The sequence below is a fragment of the Nipponia nippon genome, unplaced genomic scaffold (genome assembly GCF_047370975.1).
Source record: "Nipponia nippon isolate SJK-2023a ecotype South Korea unplaced genomic scaffold, ASM4737097v1 scaffold_1, whole genome shotgun sequence".
In the NCBI taxonomy this organism is placed as follows: domain Eukaryota; kingdom Metazoa; phylum Chordata; class Aves; order Pelecaniformes; family Threskiornithidae; genus Nipponia; species Nipponia nippon.
In genome coordinates, this window is record NW_028262290.1 from 100,553,604 (window position 1) to 100,580,216 (window position 26,613).

At 37.2% G+C, this 26,613-nt stretch overlaps 1 protein-coding gene across 4 annotated transcripts in view; it reads left to right on the plus strand.

Moving 5' to 3' along the window:
* Positions 1–26,613, plus strand: part of CDKAL1 (CDKAL1 threonylcarbamoyladenosine tRNA methylthiotransferase) — a 429,338-nt gene that overhangs the window by 313,771 nt on the left and 88,954 nt on the right. For all 4 annotated transcript variants that reach the window (XM_087764738.1, XM_087764716.1, XM_087764726.1 and 1 more), the window contains one exon: positions 18,637–18,699. In XM_087764738.1, the coding sequence (XP_087620864.1) occupies positions 18,637–18,699 (63 nt within the window). The remainder of the gene's footprint in view (positions 1–18,636; positions 18,700–26,613) is intronic.

The window sequence follows — 26,613 nt, forward strand, 5'->3', positions numbered from 1 at the left end:
TCATTTTTTCCATTTTAAGACTTTTGTGACTCCAGCAATCTCAAGGTTATTGTGAATAATTACGCAAAGTATTGATAATAGAGCAATGATAATCTCCGATTTGTTTGTCAAATACCAAATTTGCAGGAAACTTCTTGAGACTGTTTGTATACACTGCTTATAAACTCTGCTTCTTTCAGCCTGCATATTAAAGGCCGTTGATAAAATTGGCATTTAATCTTTCAGTTTTCAGGTGTTTGTTTTCTTTCTTTCTTTCTTTCTATTTTTGAGTGAGAAGTGTAACCCTTCCTGACTACCAATGTTCTCATCTCAAATTCCCATGAGGAAAACAGCCTGTTTTGACATAGAAGGTAGATGGCTTGATATAAATAGCTATTTATAAACAATCACATCTGAAGGCATGGTTTGATTTATTTTAAAAAAATTGAATTTGTAATTTTTGTAATCTGAATCTCAAAACAAGAAAGTATACAAGACTGATTCCCATACAATAATTCAACTCATTATTATCTCATTATTATGGGCATAAGTAACATCTATATTTCCTTTCAGTGTAAGAATGAAAGTCAGCCAACAATGTAAATCAGTTCAAATAAAGAAGCGTTTCTTTCAATTTATGTATCCTGGTAAACCAACACGAAGTCAAAACTACGTATCAGTACTTGTATCCCTTTGCTTATATATCTGAAAGCTAAACAAAGTATTTCTGCTTACTCTCAGTATATACCACAAATTCCATAGGATATGTCAGGTGCTGAAGACATAAAATGAGATTATATTTGGCTCCTTCAGTTTATGGTTTAGAGAAATACAGCTTGAGCAATGACTGCTCATTTATTGTAGGCTATCTCATAATGGGAAGTATTGAGTTTTCAAATATAAATAGCTGCTGTTGAAATAGTCTACTTGGTGTAACCAAGTCACACCGTTGAATTATTTTTATTAGTTTCAAATGCTTTTTACAAACTTTTGTAAATGAAAAAATGCAGAAATGTAATTTTTGGAAGTTAGGAAGCTTAAAAATCAAAACACTGGTCTATGTTTCTAGCTTGCATTCTTTCATCCACAAGTTTTTAAGCATGCTATTTTCGCAGGAGGTGCAGAGAGCTTAAGTTAATTTACCCTTTTCTGTTTGACGGGATGCCATGGGAAGACAATATGTGAAGAGCTAAATTATTAAAAGAACATTAGCTGTTCTGTGGTTATGAGTGTTACTTGGAAAAGGGTAATGTCATTTTAACCTAGTTTTACATTCTTTCTTCTTATTTGTAGCACTAGTACTTATTGCTTTCAGTGAAGTAGAACCTTCAAAGAAGATGGAGCCTCTAATCCGCGGCTGATGAAAAGCTGTAATTAATAGATTTTGTTTCTCTCTTTTCTACCCCCCAGCCCCATAGTCCTTCAAAAATCCTGTGTTATGAGATCCTTTGGTTTTTTATCTCTTTGTAGAAATGGAGAGTAACTAGTCAAACAGAGCAGGAAGAGCCTGTGCTAATCTCTTATGTTTTATATTCACATTACTTCTACACGGAAGCTGACGGTCTGTCCTGCATTACCAAGAATGGACAGGCATTTCATTTGTCATTCCTTGCCTAGAGTAACTTATGTATGTTTCTCTGCTAGGAGAAGGAAGTAGCACGTTACCATCCACGTTGTGCATTCTTACCCCTTCATCCTTTAATAAAACATTATTCGTGTCATCTTACTGTTAATGAATATATTTTATTGCATTTACATAGGGAAGGAAATAGCACGTAAAGTGACATACAACTGTTACATGCAAGTGTCTGAGTGTATATGTGGTACATTTTATTACCAGCCTAAATTGTGAGCTAGTGCTATTACAGGATGTTCATAACATTATCCGCTGCAGTGGATCTGTTGGTGGGATCTCTTTCTATGAAAAGAATTTTGGCTGTATTATTTAACTACAGATGCTGAACCAGCGAACAAGTTATTTGTCAATTGTTATTCTTGTCCTTTTTCCTAAAGACTGGGTATATTTGCTGTGTTATTTCAGCTTTGCAGTACTTCTGCAATGGACAGATCTATTGCTATTTGCAAACTGCTCCACTTCAGTGAGTTCCACTTCTCCAAATCTGGTTCAAGACAGATTCAGTGATTCTGCCCAAGTATCACAGCTGCAATAATAACGTATTTGCCTTGTCAGCTCCTTTTTAGGAAGATCTTATGACTTTTAGGGACAGTCTGTGGAGTATTAAGCGTAGTAACATTTAGTGCTTTCAAATTTTTAGTGGATAGTTTTGATGGAAGTCCTAAATATAATTGCCTTTTTGGAGAAAACCCTCATTTGAGTTTATCTTAATAGAAAAAAAAAAATCAGTAGATCAACATGGAATCGTCCCTTCACATTGATAATTTATCTTTGAAAGCCTTACAGGCACTGATACTTTTCTAAAAGGGCAGATGACACTAATCCAGATGGACAGTTCTGCCACTATAAATTCAGAAAAGACAGTTAAGGCTGCAGGCCCTTTCTTATTTCTCCTGGAGAAAAAATGTCCATGGAGAATCAGACATCTGTCTAAATGGTCTCATCATTTCATAACCATCAATTAGATTATGCTTACCATAAATGCTGTCTCCAGTTTAGAGAAAAGTTAGAGCACAGTTAAGCAAAACTAGGCATGACATTTTTTGTTGTTTTTTATAAGGAATTGCAGTGATGATGAGTCATGTACATGAAAAATGAGTCAAGATGTTCAGAACTTAAATGCTACCCCAAAATTCTGATTTTCTTGGCTTTTACCCCCATTTTATCTACCTACTGCGAAATACATTGTTTCAGAGATGAGTCTGGATACTCGTTACCTCCAGTGGGCTGTCTGTAGAAAATTCTCACTCTGAAGTGTGTTAACTATGAAATGCTATTTTGTAGATGATGATGATGATTATTATTATTTTGGATCTGGATTTCTCCAGTTCACTGTTGCATTCAATTGTAAAAGTGATAGTGCTGATAGTTGCATAACTCAAATTACAGATTCTAGTCAGATAAGTATTTTAAGCAATGTAAGAGAACATGATTTAGACGTGTCTGGTAGGGATTTTATATTTAGCTGTATTGCAAAGGATCAAAATGCTTTAATTCTGAGTGTAAAAATTACTCTTTTTCTCTAAAATTAAGGATCTGTAACACCTTATGTTCTTGATAATTTTAATTTCTCTGTCCTTTATTTTTTCAAGGTAGCTATTACTTGTCTGGGGACTTGCGAGATTTCTCTCTCTGTCATTGAGATTTGGTCCATCACAATTTCTGAAATCACTAGGGGACATCATCATCTCAGGATCAGCTTGGTTTCCGTCACATGGAAACAACGTGAGGAAATAGCTATTTTGAAAATAGGGATCGTAGTAAGGTACAATTAGGTTCATCTCTACTGAGAATAGGAGATGGCAGCTGTTTCGAGAGCAGTAATGTGACTGCAGCTTCATGATTACACTGCCCTCAACTGCAGCGTGGATTCCAATCTTTCTATATGTATTTTCAATAGTGTAAGCAATTCAGTTTCAATTATTGGTGTAATTATTAGATTTTTCAAAAAAAGGCATTGTGATGTCTAGATAAAAGACTATATTTTCACTTTCTCTCACAATCTCGTTCCTTCTCTCTTTCTATACATCATCAAATAATTATCTTGCTCCCAGCTAGAAAATTTCATGTCAGTCAACTACTGAACCTTTCCTTTAATTCCTCTGAAGAGTGTCTCTCCATATTAGTTGTATTAAGCTCTGTGCTTACTATACTAAGGTGAATAACCAAGTTACAAGCTTCATAACTGAACTACTATTTGATCTAAAAAATAATTTGCTTCAGAAATAGAGGTAGTTACAGGACAATTTCTCTTATGGTGTACAGTGGGGAGTTACTAAAGTCTTTCAGTACATGAAGGGAATGGTGGGCATGCCATGTCCATGGTGGACGAAGATGTGAGACCTTGTCTCACGTCTGAAAGTGTCTACGCAGTCTCTGAAAGCTCAGTTTTCAGCAGCCTTCATCCCAAGCAGTTCTTGCCCTAGGCTAGCAGTTGCTTTTTGTTCAAGGACGGCCAGGCCTATATTCTGTTTCTCCTCCGTAGGAACGTGCCATGTCCATCGAACCACACTGCAGGTGGTTTGCCCCTCTGCTAACCATCCACCCCCAAATATTGTATCCAGGCAAAATTCCTACTGAATCTAAAACCCCATCCATCTATGTACTGGGCGTTTTATCTGTTAAACATACCCATTGTTACTAGGAAAAAAAAAATAATCTAAGATCAGGCATTATATTGCCCTCCGTTTAATCAAACCGTCACTTACATCTGTCACTATATTTGCCAGTTGTAGAAGCAGTACATAATGCACTATGAGATGTTTTTCTGTAAGGATAGAATAATGCCATATGCATCATCTCAGTGTTGTCTGCCAGACAAGTTGTATTTGACCATTTCTGTGGAAGCAAACCAACCATCTTATATTTTATGCCTTTATTCTATGATGGCTACTTATTTTTCTTAGACTGCTTTGCTTTTGCTTCCCTCTAATGGAAGGTCTCTAAGAAGTTTCCTGACACCCGTTCATGACTGAGTGGCTACAGATCCCCCATATCTCTCTTCACCAATTAAAATTCTGCAAGCCACTAGAAATAGGTATTCTTGGGTACCAGCAGATACAGTATGATGTTTAATTCCTCCTTTGCTGGATGGATATAGGTTTTATAGTTCTCAATCTCCATGCACAAACAGCTGAATCTTCTGTGGTAACTCATGTGCTCTTACCTATTCAAAATAAATAAGTGTCTATATGTCACCAAACTGTCCCTGGATGGCTGAGAAATAACCACATTCCTGCACCAGGCAGTATTAGCTGTCTTCTCTTTCAGCGCTTTTTAGCTCCAAGCAATAGGACATCAGCTGGAATAGCATTGCTTGTGCAAGGGACATCTTTTGCTCTGTCCCACAGCTCTAAAGGAAAGGGAACGCAGCTGAACCTTGCAGTTTTACCATCAAAGAAAAGGCTAGTAAGCTCCCCATTGAGCAGATGGTAAGGAGAGGTGACAATTGAGGGCTGCTTTTGCCTTTGAGCCCATGCTTCAGGCATTAATGGGTGGTGGTGTGGCACAATGTGCCTAGCGAAGCCAGCGTCGGAGCTAGGGCAAGGAAAGAATTCATCTGCTGTCTGGGATGGATTTAGAAATAACTTTATAATAAAGTTTCATGTACTCTGTGATATGTGAGAGAACCAACTGCACTGTTCAGCACTTGCAGGTGAGAGAGTGGAACTTTGTATGGTGTTGATTAGTCAATGTGATTTAAATGCCCAGAAAGGAGGGACCATCTCCCTTGTTTCTAATACTCACAGGCATAGCAGAATCAGTAATACTTCTTGCCTTAGCTTAATGGTGGCCAATCCAAAGATCCTATAATGGGAATATGTAGGGATGTTCTTCTAAAATTAAGGAAGACAGCTGGGGGGATCAGGAAGTGGGAGAAAAGGAAACAAAAAGGAAAGAAAAGTGAGTAGGAAAAGGAACAATGCCACTTATTCAAGAGTACTGCTACTCTGGTCTGCCGTCACTGCCTTTGAGCTCCCTTGTTAAGTGCTGTGACTAAATGGCATTACATGCCCCAGGAGTTAGATGCAGCTGTGATAACTGCTTCTGGTGTATCAAAGATGCTTGGCCTCTGACAGCCCCCTCCAACACATGCAATAATGCATGGTGTAACGTGCAGCATGTACTTTATGTGTAAGAGAAGCCAAGACTAATTAATGACTGAGTTTGACTGCTGAACCTCTGTACTACACTTTGTTTTCTCAGCAGTACACTTTTATTTACTGCTTGCTACTCTGCCAGGATAAAGACCCGAGAGGAGACTTTTATGGCAAGTTTGGGACCAGAGAGTTAAAAATGGGAAAGCTGGAGGAGGAGGCAGACCATGAAGGAAAAATCCATATATAATCCTTCATACTTGTCAGTGAACTATTGAAGTATTCCACGTTAACATTTTCCATCAAGTTTTGCACTTGCTTTCTGGTAGTTTTATTTACACGATGTTTCCTTAGGTTTTTTATGAGAACAGCATGTGAGGGACTGCAGAAAGCCTTACAAACCATCAAGATAACTATGATTTCTCTTATCTACCAGGCCAGTTATTCTCTGATGGGATTAATTTTGATTGATATAGCTGTTGGTTACTGGCAAATCAGTGCTGGCTCTTTGTGTTACTTTCTGGATGCTGACAAATAGTTCTGCGTATGTTCCTCCCCATTTTTCCAGGAACTGTATAAACTGACTGACCTATGAAAGCCTGGTTCCTCCTTTTTCCCCGTTTTAAAGATGGTCAAAACATTTGACTTCTTTTATGCTGTCTCTTTAAATCTGCCACAGTGCTTACCATTCAGTGTGCAGCCAGAACTGCGGGTTTGTGTGACGAATTCAAAGGAAGGTAATTGCCTGTGAATAGTTATTTTTGTGGTTAGACAAAGCTACTAAATAGAATTTAACAAAAGTTTAAAGACAGTTTTATTTTAGAGCTAGATTCAGCTCAAGTTCAAACCACTTTATTTGACCAGGTGCTGAAATGAAAATCTGTTTTTGTTGTTGTGGGAGACAGTTGAGCTGGTAGGTTTTAAAATGGGTTGTACCCTTTTGGAAAACTACAAATGATTTGCCTATGGAGCTGCTGAAAATTCAGTTCATAGCTGAATCTGGGGAATGAGTTAAATTGCACAGTCACAGCTGCTCTGTGCCGGGTCAGACCCCTGAGAAAGGACAAGAATATTTTGACTCTAGCCAGGAGCTATGGCTCTTAAATCTTGCACTGGTGTACTTCAGGCACCTGGTAGAATCGAAGTCTTGCGCTTTCAAGGAGCATGACTGTCTTGCTTGAGAAAGCAAGTCAAAACTCAAAGCTAGACTGGAAACCTGCTTAGAAAAACCAAGTTGGGGTTCTATTTTTTTTTATTTTTGCTTTGTTTTCACAGCAGAACCTGATTGGAATGAAAATTACCAACAGCTTCCTCATAAACTTCATGCAAATTCAGGTTGAAAATTTGAGCATCTTAAAGTAAATGTACAGCTGTGGGTTCAATCTAGGCTCTGTTGTTAAGAAAAAGAATTAAAGGGCACTGGAAAATAAAATGTGGTGAATATACATGTGGAGGAAGAGACGGAGTTCTTTCTAAACTTCACTGTCAAGCCAGAAATAATTACAGGATCGGCAAGAATTCTGAAACCACCACTAACTTGCTATAATTTTGTGGGTTGATACTTGCAGCATGTACAGTCCACGTGTTGACTGTCCAATATAAAAAAATTACTTTTAGGAAAGTGTAGTCCTGTAAAACGTGTAATGGCCATGAGCATTCATTACCCATCCTCCTTCCCCTGTGAGTCTGAGTGGAAACCCTGATGGAATTCTGAGATTTTAGTTGCAAGGAAGTCGAAATAGCATCGGGAGTTTTGTATACCACGTACTCCTGCGCTGAATAGAAGGGAAGAAAGGTACTGTCTACAGATAAGGTGAAATAGTCTTTGATTTTAAGGGAGAAAAGAATTCTTACGTCCAATATAAATGTGATCAGCATCTCGGGTAAATTCCTCCTTTCACTAGAAATCTTTTTCTCAGAAGAATTCAAAAGTCAAAAAATGGAAGTGTAGTTTAGTGAAACGAGTTTAGTGGTGTTTTTTCTAGTTTTTTTTAGTGGAGTTTTTTCTTTTTTTTTTTTGTAGGCTTTTATGGTTTAGCATCCATTGCTATTGCTTATAAAAATGCAGAAGAATGTATAATTCTTCTGTATTTCCTACCTAAACTTAGTTCATTGAAATTTTCAAGATTATGACATTGTTCTTCAAAAGAAGTTTATATAAGATGGCATCAGGATAAACTCAGTGCGTATATTTATTTTACTACTTCTACATTTAAATCACACTACAAACTGCATGAATATGCACATACCTTGAGTATATTGGAAGCCTCTGCCATTAATTACAGAGATTGAGTCAGTAAGACAGATGTCATGAGGGCAGTAAAAGCTCAGAATTGTGCATCTTTTTCCTTTACCAGTGATTATGAGTTATGTACTCTGATCTGGGGCTTCAAGTTAGAGTGTTACAGGAAGTTTAAGGGCTGTTTTGTAAATTCCCTCTTCCCTGATAGGGGATCGAAGTGAGGCACAGAGAGAAACAAAATTGCTTCAGACACCTTTTACTCATTAAGCTGTTGTTATTAGTAGAACCAAGCCATTTTTGTGAAACGCAAATAACTATTTGGACAACACATTTGTTTAGTCACTGGCATTCACTCGCATGCTCAACTGTGGTTACCTGTGGAGCAGCAGCTAGGAGGCCAGCCCCAGCCGTGTGCTCATATGTGGAGAGTCAACCTGTGGCTTCGAGGTGGGTGCTTGGAAAGTCCCTCAGAGGGATCTTTGTTCCTTTAGAGATAAACGCAGTCCTGCAGTCTTCATCTGCATACAAGAGTCACTAGCCTCATGGATGTGATCCAAGTCTTTGTTGTTGATCGTACTGGCCTTGGGCAGATTGAACAGATTGTTGGTGTCCTGAGTTTGTTAGTTATTGCAGTTTCAGCATGAGTACTAGTCTTCAGAGCTTATGGAAGGCTCTTGGAAAATTTTCATATCCTACATTTTCAGCAGGTAATGTTACCGTCTTTGGCCTGCTGTTTTCTGTTACAACTCCATCCAAATCCATAGATGCCTATAGAACCCCTTCACAGAAGCTCATTGTTGTGGTTTAACCCCAGTGGGCAACTAAGCCCCACCCAGCCGCTCGCTCACTCCCCCCAGGTGGGGTGGGGGAGAGAATCAGAAGAGTGAAAGTGAGAAAACTCGTGGGTTGAGATAAAGGCAGTTTAACAGGTAAAGCAAAAGCCGTGCATGCAAGCAAAACAAAACAAGGAATTCATTCACTTCATTCATTCATTCATCAGCAGGCAGGTGTTCAGCCATCCCCAGGAAAGCAGGACTCCATCATACTAACGGTTACTTGGGAAGACAAATGCCATCACTCCGAACGCCCTCCCCTTCCTTCTTCTTCCCACAGTTTATATACTGAGCATGACGTCATACGGTATGGTATAGCCCTTTGGCCAGTTTGGGTCAGCCCCCCTGGCTGTGCCCCCTCCCAGCTGCTTGTGCACCTGGCAGAGCAGGGGAAGTGGAAAAGTCCTTGACTAGTATAAACACTACTTAGCAACAACTAAAACATCAGTGTGTTATCAATGTTATTCTCATACTAAATCCCAAACACAGCACTCTACCAGCTACTAAGAAGAAAATTAACTCTATCCTAGCTGAAACCAGGACACTCATACAGAAGGGACCTCTGTGGCAACTGGATGTTACGTTTATGTATTCTTTGTCCTTCTGTCCTCTTCGTTGGCTCATACTGAAGTGGAAGAACCATGGAAGTTTTAACTGTGTCTTTTTTTAACTTTTACTTGAATTACAGTTAGGTAACTTCTGTAATACTGGAAATTTTTCTCTTTTTTAATTCAGAATTTTAATATACTTTATGAACCATCTGCTTAGAGCTGGAAACAGTGCCAGCAGTTGTAGACATAAGGGAGTATTGTCCACAACTTAATCCCTGAAATTGGATGTATACAGCAGAACAGAAAAATCTATTAGTTTCAAAAAAAAACCCTCTTGGCTTTGGCAATTCCGGACTTCCTCAAATGAGAACATGGTTTAGATTTAATAGTTTGTGACTTAACACAGATAGCAATTTAAGAACTTATCCAGGTCTGATATTAATTATGTTACTGAAATTGTTTAAGCTTTACTACTTTACTTTCTTTGTTGCCTAGCATAAATGGGCTCTGGTTGAGTGCATTAGTTTTGTGGCTATCTGTAACTGTTATTTTAGACTCCAGAAACAGAATTTGCCAGTGCTGTAAGTCCAGTTTAGAATTTATTTCATTTTTAAAAAACACTAGAGACTTACCAATATAATTCCCTTACTTTTTTAAACCCGCAGTTTGCCTGTAAAGTTTTTTAACGTGCATTTGATTTCATTAATTTTTTTTTTAATCATGGAGGTGACTAAGCTTGTCCATCATTTGCAAGTCATGTGACATTTATGATGGCCCATAAATTGTGCTTTGGAAGAAAAGGACACTGAAATATCCTGAGGTGGGTTCTTGGTGACCCTTTTCTGAACTTCATCTGTCTTTGATAATCTAAGCACACTCCTTCAAAGCCATCAGAGTCAATCAGGTCACCGAGTGCTTTGGAACTAGTATCTTCCACTGTTTTCATTGCTGCGCCTGCGCCTCCAGTCACTGTGCTAAAAATCCACGTGGAACTTGGAATTGCTGAAAAAACTGGAAATAGAGCGGAGGGCTGAATAATAGTTTAAGGTAAAACAGTGAGGGCAATTTTTGTGTGTCTAGTGAATTTGTGTTGTGGGTACACGAGCGGTCTCTCCCACACAGCAAGCACTTGAGCACTGTTTACCGCTCACTATTTGTACCACACTGTACCTTCTGGAGCACTTCTCTTCTGCTCTTTTTGTTCTTCTGGGATGCTGGAAAACCTGGTGCTTTCAAGGCTGCAATTGTGCAATGGAGCACACGGATACCTCACCGGATTATAAAAAGGAAAAGAGTGCACTGCAGACACGTCAGTCCTGAGTTTTATATGTAAGCCCATATGTGTCCTGGGCTTAACATATATATAAAAATTACATTTCATTACTAAAATGTAGTTTGCAGTTCATATTACTGCATAACTGTGTGCAATAACTATATATATTCAAAATCAGTCTGTCCCTCATGGCCAATCGCTTTATTTCTGATTTAGGGTCAATCTAATTTGAAATATGGCTGATACCTCAGGATACTTTTGTTCTATAAGATCTTTTTGAGCTAAACAGTCCCTAATCAGTTACAGTGGCATCCTTAGAAAATACCACCTCATACAGATTATGAAATTTCAGTATGAATCTCAGACATAAAAAGCTACCAGAAGTGAGATGGAGCATTTACAAACTATACCCAATTTAAGGACCATGGAGATGAACAAGTGTTGAAGGCCTGTTTTGAAAGTAAGGATTTCTTTGTGAAAGTCTTCAGAATAAATTTTTCATAATTTATTCTCTGGTAAGGGGGAGATTTTATTATGAAAAACAACAGGAATAACAAACATTAATCCTAAAGTAAATTAAAGAACTCAAATGTACCAGAAGGAATAGAATTCAGTAATATTTGTAAAATATGCGAGTTTCAAGAGTCTATAGTACATCATAGTAGATAGTATATGGAAGCTAAGAAGGAAGAAATTGCAATGGCCATAGTTTAATTGAAAATGGATCCTTCAAGAAATTATTTTCAAATAGGTTGACAGATGATCTTACGAAGATCCTCTGCTGTTTTTTGAAAATGTTTGTATTTTTCCATAAATAAGAATCTCTACCTAAAATGTAAAATAGACTAAACTGTGGCTATTTGTGTTGCCATAATCCTGAAGACAGAATCACTTTAATGTTTGCAACCATTTTCTAGATTAATATGATCAGTAAAGGTGCATAAAGTTTTATTTATTTTCCTCTTTTAGACAAAAACCACATTGTATGGGCTCATAAAACTTTGTTCTAAATTTTTTAGAAAGAATCACTGAGTATACTGAAGACTAAAGAGTATACAAAATATGAATTATGAATGTACAATTCTGTTGTTAATTGGAGTTGGAAAAAATGTCCAGCATCCTGGAACATTGAGGTAAACTGCTGAAAGTAACACATTGTACATTAAGTGACATTTTCCATGTATGCATCAAAAATTATTAGAAAGTAATTTCTTAAACCAAGCTAAATAATGAAATGCAGATGTATGAATAGTTAAAGTAGAACAGTGAGTCTATTTTAACATAGTGATTCAGGTAGGTTAGGTCAAAAAGACTAGCTAATCCCCAAATGATTTTGTATGCCTCATTGTAGATGTGATCCAAAAGACAGGAATAATATCAGTAGGAGTTAGCTATAGGAATTAGAAAACTTGTCAAGCCTGTATTGTCACTTCTGCCCTTTCAGACCTTACAGGGCACAAACTCAAGAGCACAATGAACACCAGTTACGATTTTATCAAGAACTCTGGCTGGGGCACAACATTTTTTTTCAGGATCATTTCTAAGAGGGTGATGTACTGAATAACTCAAGGTCAGAGAGAACGGTTCACTGATTTCCGATCACCTTTTTAAAAATTGTTTTGCAGAACAAAAAGCAATCTGTAAACGTTGATAACGTGGCAGTTTCAGTGGCTTGGCTCATATCTGTATTGTGGTTAGAGGTACAAAGATTTAAGGCTTTGTGGATTGAATCTCCAAGCAAGGGTTTTAAATGTACCTTGGTTGGAGTAGTTGCTACATCTCCCTGGGGTTTTGCCAAGTAACTCTTTGGAGAATAAATTAGGCCAGTTGGTGACTTTTAGATAGGGTGCTCCCAACTCCATTCTGTTTTGTAAAAGTTTGGAGTTTGGAACTATCCAAGGCCTTGGTGGTTTTGAGATCACAGATGTAACGTGGGGGAAAAGACAAGACACAGCATCATTATTGCTCAGAAAGCACATGTTACTGAAGTTAGAGAATGCCATAACACAAAATGCATTAGGCGTGCAGAAAAGAAAGCTTCAATCTCATGGTTTTTGCTCTTGCAAGCATCTGTTACGCTGGAGCCTCCATGCTTTTGGTAACACTGGGGAAGAAAACTGTGAAAATACTTGCAAAGCTGCTTCATTCTTCTCCCGAAGTCTGTCCAAGTTGTAGTTAAATTCTACCATGGCTCACAAAGTTTAATGTGGTTTTGACTCTAAATTGTGTAATCCATTAGATACTACACAAGCAGGTAATGTGGTTTTCTAGACTTCTTTGAAAGAAAAACAATGTTGCTATTGGTTGGTAGCAAGCTCAAGTGTGTGAGATGCTTTATAAGCTCTGAATTAAGGTTCCTGTGGCAAACTAAAATTGTATTTTAATTCTGATTAGCAGCATGTAAAAAGAAATGGGGGAGATGATGGCAGGTGAGGGAAGAGAACTGAAATAAAGACATTCATCTGGTTGCCTTGGCCCATGTTACTATTCACTGTGATCATGAAGGAAAAGAAGAATATTTGAACGGAAACAGATATGGATCCCTGTTACTGAAGGCAGCCCCGTATATTGGAGGGCTTTTAAATGATGGAAGCAGAAAAACAAAAGCAGGAGAACTTTGGTGACGAGATATTGAGGCTGACACCTTCAATGGAACTGGTAGAATCTGCAGATCTGTTGCGGTATTAGGCTGGAATTATTAAGAACCTTGAAGGTGAAAATAGACTTTTTAAAACTGAAAGTCGAGTCTAAAGCAAACCAGTGATACCTTCATATCAGGGAGTAATTTTATTCCTCTTATTCCTAGATGAAAAACTGAGAATATTCCATTTAAGCTCCTTCTAAGTAATCTGTAATAAAAATACCTTGGCGATAGTGTAATTCTCCTTCACCATAAACATTGTAGACCTATGGTACCATGCTTGAAAGGAAAACAAACAAGTTTTGGGCTACATTAATATAATCTGAAAGACAGGTAATTATCACCTGAGTATGAAAAGAGGATCATCAGAGAAGTGCAATATACATGTGGAAGCCTATGATATTTAGTATTTGGTATAGTTATTGCATTTCTAAACTTAATTTTCTAAAGTATTTCTGTTTATAAAAATGTAATGTTAGGATACCCTTACCCTATTTTCACACAATTATTTGCAAAAAAAAAAAAAAAAAAAAAAAATTAAGTTCAGCTTTATTTTTCCAAAGTAGCCAACACACAGTTCTATGCTGGTTAACTTGTGCGGAAAATACTTTAAACAATTTTAGAGATTCATCCTGTATAGTTTTGGTTTTTTTTTTTTTTGGTTGGTTGATTTTTTACATTCTAGCTATTTGTTCTTTAAGTAATCTTTCCTGATCAAAAGAGGGATAATAATCCACAGTGTAGTCCACCTAAAGCATTAGAAAATGTTTCATTATTGCTAAAAATCAATGCACAAGAAAAAAGAGCAAAAACACCAAGAAAGTCACTAACTCTTGGCTTTACTGGTTTATAATTCTGGACGTGTTCTAAAAGAATCCTTTATTATTTAAAGTTACTATACTTTAAACATATAATATGAGATGACCAGTGTCGCTTTAAAAAATCTCCATAGTTAAAACTAAGACCTTGAAAACGCGAGGTGCAGGAAATGAGAGACAGAGAAAGGAAATACTTAGAGCAAAGTATGTGTTACTTGCATGTATGCTTCCGGGGAGGAAAATAATGAAATTATGGTAATGTGTTGTTTCCTTGCTACTAACATTGTCTATGAATGTTGCCACAAGAAACATCATTAGTTGATGTTGGTTTCTGGTTGTTATTTTCATAACTGCCTGTTGAACACTACTTGTCTTTTGAGAAGCACTTAATTACTTATGTGTGTTTTACTAACAAGCTTGAAATAATTCACTTACAAAAGTATTGCTTTACTTAGAGAAACCCTTCCATCCTAGCATACTTATGTGTACATACATATATGATTTTACAGTATTTAACTCAGTCCTGCAGCAGCACTTTAATCCATTCTTCATCAGGCTTTTACATATTTTTCCAGCTAAAGACAGAAATAAAAAGTGTCTCCGTTGTATCTCCCATATAATGTGGCATTTTTAAAACTTATTAAAACAGAAAAGTGAAAAATTGTTTGCACAGTCATATGCGTATATTTTTAGTGGCCCACATTAGCATAGCGTCTGAATGTATCTCTTTAAGTGCTACGAACTAAGGACTACGGGTTTGAAATTTAAATCAGTGCGTGATTGATTCACCAGAATTTTGTAACCTAACAAAATCTCTGCCCCTGTAAAGTGCGCGCGCACACACACACACACACATTTACATACATACATACATATAGTAGGGAACCTTCTGTCCAGAGTCTTGCTTGTTGTCAATTTAGGAGGATCTTGCTGGGCCACAGACTGCAGCATCTGAACAGTTGTACGCAGCAGCAATGCAGGCAGCACCCTCCACCCAGGGGAAGCCCTTCCTCCTGGATTAACATGGTACTGCTCTGTGATTCCCCAGATGGCCAGCTACTCGTGCTTCAGAAAATCCCAACTTCGTACACCACTGCTTGCTGCGATGCACGAGTGGGAAATTGTGCACAGTTCTCAGACTGAGGCTTTACTGGTCTTGTTAATCATATGATATTTATCTCAAGTGATACATGACTCTGCCCTTTGGCAAACCAATACTGGAAAAGTCTGTGGAGGAATAGTGTATCTCTGGCTTGTTACGTGCCAAATGCTCTTGCGCCAAAATTATATACAGCCAGACCAAGTAAGAGTATTGCAAGTAACCCACTGCCAGGGGTAAGTTGGTGTAAGGAAATGTTCTGTGGTCACTGAACATAGGTTTTATCAATATATGGCAAGCCTGAGAGAAGTATGGAAATAAGCTACGAGTCTGATGCTGCTATCAGACTCCTAAGAGGTCTTTTCATTTTTGGAAATACCCTGTGCTAATTTGTATAGTGACTTTGGAAAGACTCTTGATTTTTTTTCAGAAAGATAATAAATTTAAATGTATCCTATGCAGATCTGTGAGGATGTTTGAAAGCGATACTGCTGCTGTACATGGAACGGTACGATGGGACAGTACATTTGCCTTAAGTTCAGAAGGGTTTTTTTGAGTGTCTTTTTACGATGTGATTTTGACAGCATTATCAGTACAGAACAAAGGAACGGGGAATCAGAACACTAAACGAAAAGAGCAGGAAGATAGGGGGAAGAAAAATATTTTTATATTGGTCAAGTACTTGAAAGGGATGTTGGACGAAGCCGAGGAAGGAGAAATGGGAGTAGGAAGCTGCATCAAGGGAAGAAATTCTGGGGAGATGCATGTAAATAGGCAGTTTAGGGACTGAAATAGTCCACTGGAGGCAATGAAGGAGAAGGAGTTTTTGGGCTCCTTATTTTCCTCTGTTATATCTAGACATGGAGAGGCCTCCTTTACTCTGTGCTTTACACTGCTTACAGGTGAGCTGGGAACCGTGCCTTTTCTTCATGTAAAAAAATTATATTAATACCATGTGGCTAATGCCTGCTGTAGGAGCTGAAGGGGTTACCGTTACAGCAGTATGATTCCTTGTCCTTTTCTTAGTCTCTGTGTTTTGAAATGTTTTATATTTCTGGGTTTTAGAAATCTGAGTTAAGCTGAACTCAGTGTTCTAGAAAGACACAAATTATCACTAAGCAACCTTAACTCTCTGCTTAAGACATTTTTGTCTCTGTGTATTCAGAGTTCCTACGAAGCAGTCAAGTGCTGTTTAGATTTAGGTCAGCTAAGCATACGGGGCATCCTGGGGGCAGCAATTTTTCATGTGCATCTCCAAAAGTTCCATTCCATGTTCCTCTGTGCCATGGATTTCCAGCATTTCCTCAGTCCAGGAGCATTTTGGTTTTGTACAAAAAGCAAAACATGTACCCTGTGTGGAAAGGTAGGAAAGAAACCATCATTTTCTGTAATAAAAAGTGGAAGACTATGTCAATGTGTTGTGTAAGGGAAACCATCTTCATTCCTCATCTTGTCTAGCTGAGTGTGTAAATAGCATTTCAGCCGGTCTGAGGGTGAAGGGTTTCTGTCATATAATTTTATTGACTGTTATTAAAGCTATTGCAAAAAAAAAATAGTCAAAAGCACTTTGTGTGCAGTCAAAATGGATACAAGAGAAATAGTCTGCCGTAAGAAAAAGCAAGAATTAGACTTTTTCTGGGTTTTGTGGGTTTTTTTCCTAGTAAGTTTAGTAGAGGCCTCCAGCTTCCAAACTAAAATGCTTTTGTCTACTTCTTGCATGATTCTACTTTCAATTAGTTTTTTAAGCAACCTTTTTATATAATCATTTTGGTATCTCTTTTCAATTTATTATCGCATTTCTCCAAATGCTTTTTACAGTATTTTAAGCACTTTCGTCATGTATAACTGTAATACCAGGAAAGAAGCCATTGGAGGGTGGTGATGGAATTTGGGTTGTGCTACCTGAAGCTTTCATTTGAGTGGGTTTTTCCCCATTGGAAATAAAACAGGTATTAATGGGGGTTAGAGGGCAAAGGTTCCTCTACTAAGGGAGATCTTTTTGGCAAAGGCATGTTCGATGGCTGAGAAAGTCTATACTAACAGAAATGTCTTTTTTAATATCACTTCTGTAAGTTTTAAAATCCCTGAATAAACTCAGAGAAACGAGTCCTCTTAGGTATTGCTTGTGGTAATTGAATAGAATTCTCTATGACAGAAGTAACCCTCTCATACTGAAAACAAAATTTACCATTCTTGTTTGAGGAGGGACAGTGAATAAAAATTATTTTCTTGACTCTTTAGCAGTCGTAAGTAAAACATAGCTAGGAACCTTACAGAAGTAGTAATATTAATCTGATACCTTCAATGACTCAGAAATATCCAGCTGTCATAGATTTGTACTAGTAACTAAAGTTATAGCTTTTATGACTAAGTTGCTACATCTGAACATTTCACTGAAAATAAAAACTATGTAAAGAAAGGAAATACATAGTTCCTTTTGCATAATCAAAAATTACTAAATTGTCCTATAGCTTCCAGAAGTTAAAATAAATACTGCAGTCATGCAGTTGTCTATTTAGTTCCCAGCATGCTGGAAACACAAACAGATTCTACCAGTTTAGTTGGAAAACTACTTTCACAGAAATGATGGCCAAAATAAGACAACGGTACAAGACTAGAAGCAAGGGGTTCTTGTAGTTGTCTCCCCTTTACACAGTTTCCAACATGCAATGCTCTGCCTTGCCAAGCTATGAGATAAGTCAGTGTCGATTTTGACATAATAAAACTTTGAACTTACTTATTACTCGTCCCTGCATTAAAGATGAAGTCTGTTTTTCTCCTCTCCCTGCTCCCCCTCCATAGGATGCAGCTGAGAGATTCTATTTAACATCTGCTGAAATCTCTGAAAGCTCTTTCATTGATTTCAGTAGAAGCTGGATTAAGCAGGTTTTGTCTTTGAACTTTGCTTTTAACAGAAGGAGGTTTTTTCGCTTTGCCTTGGCATTAAATAGCATACCACCTATTAATTTTCCACAATCAAGGCAATGAGAGTATTAGCATCAAAAGAAATCAAAAAATAATAAACAATTTTTCTTTAAACCAACTTCCTTTAAACCTAATCTGCTATAAAGTAAGACTGCATGTACATGCTAGAATAGTAGACAAGTCTTTGCAAGATTGGAGCCTAATCTTAAAGTTTTGTTATCTGTATTCTAAAACATTATTTGTGATTTATTGTGCAGAAATTAAAACAAATCTGAATTGTTTACACATTCCACTGATGTTCCATAGATTAATGTTTATTATTTATTAAGGATATGTTCTTAACACTGTTAATATATATGTTAATTATTTCCTGTGATATTTAATATCCTTAATCTGCATACCCTGCTCTTCATACCTACAGTTCCATTAACAAAGTGGGGAGAGAATGTGTTTGTACCTGCATACAGCTTTTTAAATCAGTAGTCTCTTTCTTTTTCCTTTAACTTTTCTAATACAGTTTATTTATTAATATTTCTTTTCAGAAAAAACAGAGAACAAAGGATCTGTCCCAGCTGTTTCATTCATACAATCCATATGATCATAAGGTAAGAAAAAAATATACTACCTACGTTTGTTGTTAAGAATAATTCCAAATGTTTGTGATGACTATATTTCACGTTTAATGCAAAAATGAGAGGAAATGATAAAATTGAAAGCACTAGGGTATTCACGTTACTTAAATTATGCTATCATGTAAATGTTTGTTTTTTCAAGCCAAGCTTGAAAAGCTGCATTTTCTGATTTGTGAAACCAATGACTCACATTAACCTCATAGAAGTATAATTTATAGACTGACAGTAAATCCTGCAAAGTGACCATATGTGGTATCAGATTCCCCTCTTTTTTTCTCTCTGTTTAGAAACTGTGTTACCCTTGAGTGTGTTGCTTTAGCCTGTTGTGTCAATTAGGCCCTGAGATACATGATACTAATGAATTATCTATCGATTCTGGAAGCATCATTGGAAGAGGCTGCTTTGCTAACGAGCCTGATGGTTGTCTGGGGGAAGAAGAAGAAATACACATCATCGTTATAACTTGATGCTTATTTGTAAAGTCAGGGAACACTGGTAAAAAAATATCCTGTACTACAGGGTAGGAAAAGATCACTTCCCTAAAGACATTGCAATGTGAAATAAAGAATTAAAGCTGTTACAAGAAGATTTGGGAGAACCAGGAGACACAGATCACAGCATTTCTGTGCCATAACTATTTGTCATGGGGTTTTTGTAAACATTATGCAAAAGAGAGCATTAAGCAGCAGATTGAAGGAGAGCTAAGTAGGTTTGTAAATATTTTGGGGGAGTTCCCCCTGTCTTGGATGCATCTGTGGGCATGGTTTTTTAACCAAGTGCACTACATCCTTTAACAATTTGTCAGCAGTATGAGATCGCCGTCTTTGCTGCTTCTGTTTGGCAAAGTGGATGTGATTTTTTTAAGTATCCATTTCAAAAAAGAAAGATTTGAGACATTTTTTTGTTTAGACATCTCCAAGGAAAGTTCTGAACTCTACCCCTTCTTTTCCTGGCCATGTACCAAATAGCTATACATTGGAAAAATTAGCTAGGTTTTATAGTAGGGGGAACAAGGTGGCAGAAGTGTGTATGTATGTGCATCTATCTGTATGTATGAACACCTGCGTGTATGTGTGTAACTACACATGTGTCTATGAAAAAGAAATACATTATGTAAATATTAATGGATTAAATTTATCACGTAGGTTGTTGCTATGAGAGTTCCATAGTTACCAGCAACTTGAAAATTTACAGTTTAAAAAACCACTGTCAAACAGTAGGTATATTCTATAATTTTAATAATTATGTATCATTTCAAGGTAAATCCATCACTTTGAAGTATTTTTTTATAGATAGACTTGCATTATTTACAAGGATTGGTGAAACATATTAAGGACCTGTGAACACTGAGAAATATGAAGAATTAAGGAAATTAGTGTCACAAGATTTTGAATGGGATCATTGCTTTTTGAGTTGAAGCATTTTAAGGTAAATGTAATAGTAAGTCAATTAAGATCTAATAAGGAGAAGCAACTGATGAACCAGAAGCTTTGATATTCCTCTCCATGCCTAAATTCTCCTGTGCCAAACACTTTTTATTCATAGTACAAGGAAATTCCATTATTCTTTTATTAGCACTTTTAATGGAGCTTGGCCATTTGTAACTCCTGCTGCCTTCCTGCTCATATCCTTTGTGGCATTATATCAAAGTATCCTCAAATGATTTTGGCTTCAGTTGTGAAGACTTGTGCACTCTTTACAAATTAGTCATCAGGCGATGTGGAATTGAATATAAATGCTTAGATATATTCCCTTTTGATCTTTGTTTTAGGACCTTTAATAAATTATTAAAAGTAGCACAATTGTTAGATGAGTTATTTTTGAAGCTCCACTCTCTTGCTGCTTCCAAGCACATTCTGCATATATACCTGAGAGTAAAAGGGGGGAAAAAAGGAGAAATGAAAGTTTACTAAAAAGATGATCTTTCCTTATTTTCCATTTGACAGCGAAGGTTTTCCTTCTGCTAACTACTTCCTATTTGTAGTGCCAGGACCGTGGCACGAATGACTTGAATTACTGGCTTCCAGGATTCTTAGTTGCTTGATGAAAAGTTTTTTCTCTGAGAACCTTTCTAAAGTAGAAAAGAGATAACCTTAAAGGGTAAGTTGGAGCTTGGTAGTAGTAGTTAAAACAGACGTAAAAAGGAAGCTCATGAACTACAGTGGCTGGAACAGGACTGTCTAGCGAGATTTGATAGTACTTCATCCTTTTGTGATGGGATAACGCATAGAAAAGACAAAAATTAATCAGAAAATTATCATTCTTCCAAGCTTGTGCTTCACTCACTAAACCAGAAAGTGATGTTTTGAGGGAGTAACTGCACTAACCCTCCTAACCTTATTACTGTTCATGCTTGGTCAGGAGACCAATAACTATTAGAAATAGTAGCTATTCCTGGAAATTTTGCCTCAATATATGTTTCCCTATCTAGTTAAGTTACTGCATCCTGAAAGACATTTTAAATGTTTGTGGTTCTGCATTTCCAGGTGAAAAGCCAGCTCTTTTATGGAGGGGGAAAGCAAAGATTTCCTTTTCCTTCCACTTGCAGGTGTCGAGTCTTACCGTCTATCTAGTGAGGCCTTAATTCAGCAGCAGAGGGGGCAGAGCTTTTAAATTCTTCTATGCAAAAGGGATGGAACAGTGGGAGATACTCTGCCTCTGCTGATAACAGAGGAAGAGTAGTTAAGCTCCTGTATTCTTTAATGCCTACATATGTATAGTTAACCATCTAGTTGCCCTTCTTATTGTTCAGATGAAATCATACAACAGCAAATCTCAATAATTACACTTTGTTTGTATACTTATCCTACCCAGGAGGATTGGAGCCTGTGGGTCTTTCAGATACCGTGACGCTGACAAAGCTCATTGTAGCATCAGTCTTGAATGCCTGGCAAATATAGTGAACTCTTGATGTTAGACACATGCAAAAAGTTCACTTTTCTCAAATATCTTTTTTGGTTGTTAAGATAAATAAATATCTTCTAAAATTAATTCTTTCCGAAACTAAATAATTATTTAGGAAATAATTAAAAGCTGTTCCACGTGGGTGTTTGATTGCCATTTGTTCAAACTTATTTCGCTTAGCGTGTGTAAAAATACATAGAACTCTATTTGTAGATGAAGCCATTCCTCGTTCTGAAATACTTGCTTTTTCCTGTGTTACGTAGAGTAGGAGTATGTATACTCTGGCTTTCCTGAGAGTCAAGTTCTGACTGCCGTGTAACTTTTCTCTAGTTAGCAATAGAACAGCTCTTCCAATTATATGTACATTTTATCTTTTTCTAGGACCGTCAGAAAAATAAGATAAAAATGACATCCTCATAAAGCTGTACCAACAACAGTTTTAGTGATTTAAAATGAAAAGATGATAGTTGAGGAGTGCTCTTTTTACCCTTAGCTATAATCTGGCCAGTTTTCTACTAGCTCATTTAATGAAAGATTATGTTTGCACACAAGTAATTTCTGCTGAATCTTTTTTTGTGTGTACGCTGTGAGGTTCCACATTGCACACAGCAAGGATTTTATTCTGTCTGCAGTGGATGTTTAACTCCCTTAGTATCTTTCTCCCAAATGATGTTTGCCCTTTAAAACTTGTGACCCAGTTTGTTGAAAAGCTACTAAGGCAGTTGTGATAGAAGGTTACCTGGTCAAAACAACAGTTTTGAGAAGCTTAATACGAGCTTCAGGATCCAATACGCAGAAAGCGTCCAAATTCGGCAGTGTGAAGCCCTAGTTCCTTTTCTTCTTTTTGTCAGATGAGTTAAGGATTCAGCCTAGCCCTGGAGCAGTTGTTTAAAACTATAATCCTCAATTTACGCTCTGCAAAAGAATGATTTTACATATAGCAAACAGTATAGCAGAACTACTACTCATTTTGCTGCTCTGTGTGCTTGAGAGGCTAGCCAGAAAGAGAGACCGTAGGGCATGTCCATACATGCCTCTGGCAGCATCGTGCTGTTACAGTGAGAAATCCTCTGAGAGCTGGGCTTAAAACTCAGCTCTGGATTCGTTTCTGCCTTTCGCAACCTCATGCAATAGGGCATGATCTATGAAAAAATAAGGTCATATCTTACAGCGTTAGTGATTTATTTTAGCATAGACTGTGTCCAACCAAGTAAGAAATAAAGTCAACGTTCATGTGATTTGAAAAGTTTTTTGAGAGATTTTTTTTTCCCAAGTTGAAAGTGCTCAGGATTAAAAGAAAAAAAGTTACTATTTCAAAATGTACTCTAATTGATGCAGTTGTACTAAAATAACTGTAAAATCTTTAAGCCTCGTGCTTTAAAATGTCCTGTATTAATGTGTCCTGGAAATGTTAAAACAATCAAAAAACTAAAACCCCGTAGGCAATGCCTGTGTGATTAGCAAGATATATGGACCGTTGTATTAAGATACACGATTAAGTGACAAAAAGCTTTCTTTTTTTGGTTTTGTATTGTTTTTTTGGGTTTTTTTTTTTTTTGGCTAGCTCTTCGTCTGTTAAGCAATTTCAGGAAGCAAGGGAGTGATGTCCTGTATTGCATTGGCTTTGATAAAGGTAGATGTGTGCATAACTGACTCAAGGAAGATTAATAACAAGATTATGTATGGCTATCCTTAAAGTTAAGGTGCTAATGGCTGCTGCCACTTACCGACTTACAATGATAATTGTTTTCAACCAATTATTTCAATAGTGCACAGAGTCTTGCTCCAATTTTTAACGGAAAATAAATAATCTAATGTCAGCATCCTTAAACTGTGGTTGTAGGGCAGCTCTTCTGCTGGGTTCTGTAGCTCCTCTGTAGAGTTTGAGGCATTTGTAAAATCAGAAAAATTAAGAAAATGATACTACTACACATTGAAAGAGACTGTAAGTAATGAGGGGGTGAAACTGTGTTTTCATAATGAAACAGACAAGAGCCACTATCAAACAGGTGGGATCTCTTTTGGCACTGCCTACGGAGGCATACCTGTGTGGTCCAAGTGGTTTGCATTGACAATAACACAAAATATTAGTCATAGCAATGGCCAAGGCTCTGGTGTTATCTGGAAATCGTCATGGGCACCTGTGTGAAACATGAAGTATCCAAAAGCAAGAGGAAAGTCCCAGGTAAGGGGTAAGGGATTGGAGTCAGTTGGCTTCTGGTAGCAAAACCTGTCGAGTCCTGCACTCCTTCCAGCCCCTGTTCTGTAGCTGGTGGCCTCTGGGGACTGCAGGTTGTGTCAGGGCAATGGAGAGTGTGGTGGTGGCACCGAGAACCAGCGAAAATGTCTTCACCATTGTGAGGATTGCTCAGTTAAACAGCAGAGACAGGGGAAGATGGGAAGTTAAGCGCTTCTGTTGGGACCAGTTTTCCTACCAGTGAGCTGCTTCCTTTCATTTTTCTCCCATGTTCGGGGAAGCTGGACCTCCTGTGCATCCTTCACGAATAAGCAAAATTGAACAAAAGAAATTCTGATGTCTGCTGAAATAAACAACTCTAAAATGCCTGACGTTGGCTAACTTTCTAATGGCAGGCATGACCATACTACTCGGTTGATTAGATCCTGAAAACTGTTTTTGAAGACATGTCTGCACTGTGGTATGATGTGATTACATGAGAGAACATGTAAATTGAAATGTTGGACACTTGTACAGTTGAAAGTGTTGCTATGAGAGTAGTTTCTTAAAAGAAGCTAGTGAAAAACAAAAACATAGTTGCAGCATTAAACATATCTGGCAGGTGAGATTTACATCTTTCAGTAATCTATGCTCGTACCTTTTTAGTAGTTCCTGACCTCCCAGGCTTTGCCATCTTCTACTTCTGTGTTTGTTGCTGGCCATCTTTCATAGCCACTGCCATTAGGAGGTGGTTTGTTTTACATATGAGGCATGGCAGCTAGCATGTTTGGATGCTTTTTGGAGTCTGGAAATGGGAAATTTCAGAACTGCTGAAAACCACAAGCAATTCTGGTTATTTTTCCTCAGGACAGTAATATTTCTCAGATATTAACTGTGTTTTGTAAGATGTGCATGTGCAATGGAAGTGCTGTGAATGTGTATGTTTTACTTCTGAGCCAGAAAAAAAAGAAAGTAGTTTTGAGATACTGTCTCAGCCTTCAGATTTTTTGGGTAATGACTTGAGTATATGATTCTGGAAAATAACAAAAATCCATTTAACCTGCTTTCCATTTATTCCAGGAAGAGCATTGTACTAAATCATAAGGCGACTGTGAGGTTGTGATGCCTGTGATATAAGCCATAGTCTGAATTTCCGAAAGCAGGTGCTTTGAATTGTTCTTCTGTAAGATGAAAAAGATTTCTAGGTTATTGCTGAAAAGAGACAGAGCCTTTTGCTATCTCCTGCCTCAAAATAGATTTCAGGTTTAATTTAATAGCTTAGATGTCAGATATGACCGCGTTTTATGGAAATATTCTTATTGTAACCTACATCCATTCTTTTCTTTTCCCTTCCCTCGTGTTCAGAACAGCTTTTTGGAGGAGGTTACATAAAGCTGTTTTGTGCTCTTGGTATGATGTGAGGCTTCAAAGAAGACGACTGAAAGAGAAAAGCAATTTGTTTGGAAGAGCAGTGCAGTGGCCTTGTGCTAATGGCACACTTGAACATTACTTGATGATAGTGAAGAAAATCTAATGGCCTGAAAAGCTTCTGCTTTTTCTTGACTTAACTCTTAGCTGCATTGAAGTTTATGCCATCTGTAACACAGAGCGAACTAATATATAGACAGTTTAGAAATGCCCATTCAAATATTGTTTCAAGGTTTTGTAGAGAAGAGGAGAAGAAACAAGGAAAGCAATACGATGAAAGGGCTTACTTCTCTGCTGAATACGCTGTATAGAAAAAGACGTATCTGGTCCTTCTTAATTCTATAGCTGAAATGTTGGGATAAAAGACTTGCAATATTATTTGAAGTGTATACTACATCCAGAAAATGGAAAGAAAAACAACAACAACAACAAAAAACCAACCCACAACAATTCCTGAATTTATTGCTGTAAAACCAATGGTTTGTTTGCTGGTTTTGTTTTACACAAAACCTAAAATGTGTACAAACAGGTAGTGTATATATGCTTAGTACTTCGGGTTAAAACTGTATTCAAAGCTAGTAACTTCTGCTATAATTGGATATTTAAAGCATTGAACCCCGTCTGATGCTACCTGAATTGTTTGGGATTGTTACCTCAATTACAGACCAGAAGGGAGGCTTTATCTGTTTTAGGTTAAACAGGTATATTTTTCTGTCTTTTTAAATGATCTTTCTAAAAAATGATTAACAACAGTCTGTCAAATCACGTTTGCATCTATACACAAAGATAATGCTATATAATGATGCATGGGCTTAGATGTTGAACGAGTTTTCACTGGTACCAATGTATTATTGAAATATCTTTGTTAATGATCTTGAGAACAGTTTTAAGAAATAAGCTGAGGTAATCCACGTATACCCCTCCCCCTCATGTAAAAACATCTATACATTTTTTCAGTTAAATAATCACAAAAATAGTGGTCATCTACCTCACAGTTTTTCTCCTTGGTACAACATGCAAATGCTACCTGGTATAGCAGATTGCCTCAAATAAGTATTTTCTACCTCCAAAAAATATTGAAATATAAAATGAGAGACAAGTTTTATGGTGACATTAAATATCTGTCATATGAAGTCAGGTAAAATAAATTGTTTGAGGCACATTAATCCTCTTGTTATTTTCCAGAGAAAAGCATTACCTTTTGCTGCATGTCTTGTATCGCTTAGGTACCTTGTCCATCGTTGACTGACACAAAAATATGAAAAAGAAAGGTATTTTAGGTGCTCTAAAATGAGTTGCTGGAAAACCTTGGCATCACAAAAAGTGAACAGGCCTGGCGCTGTTAAAATTTCTTTTAAGCTCTCTTTAATCTTGTGTTG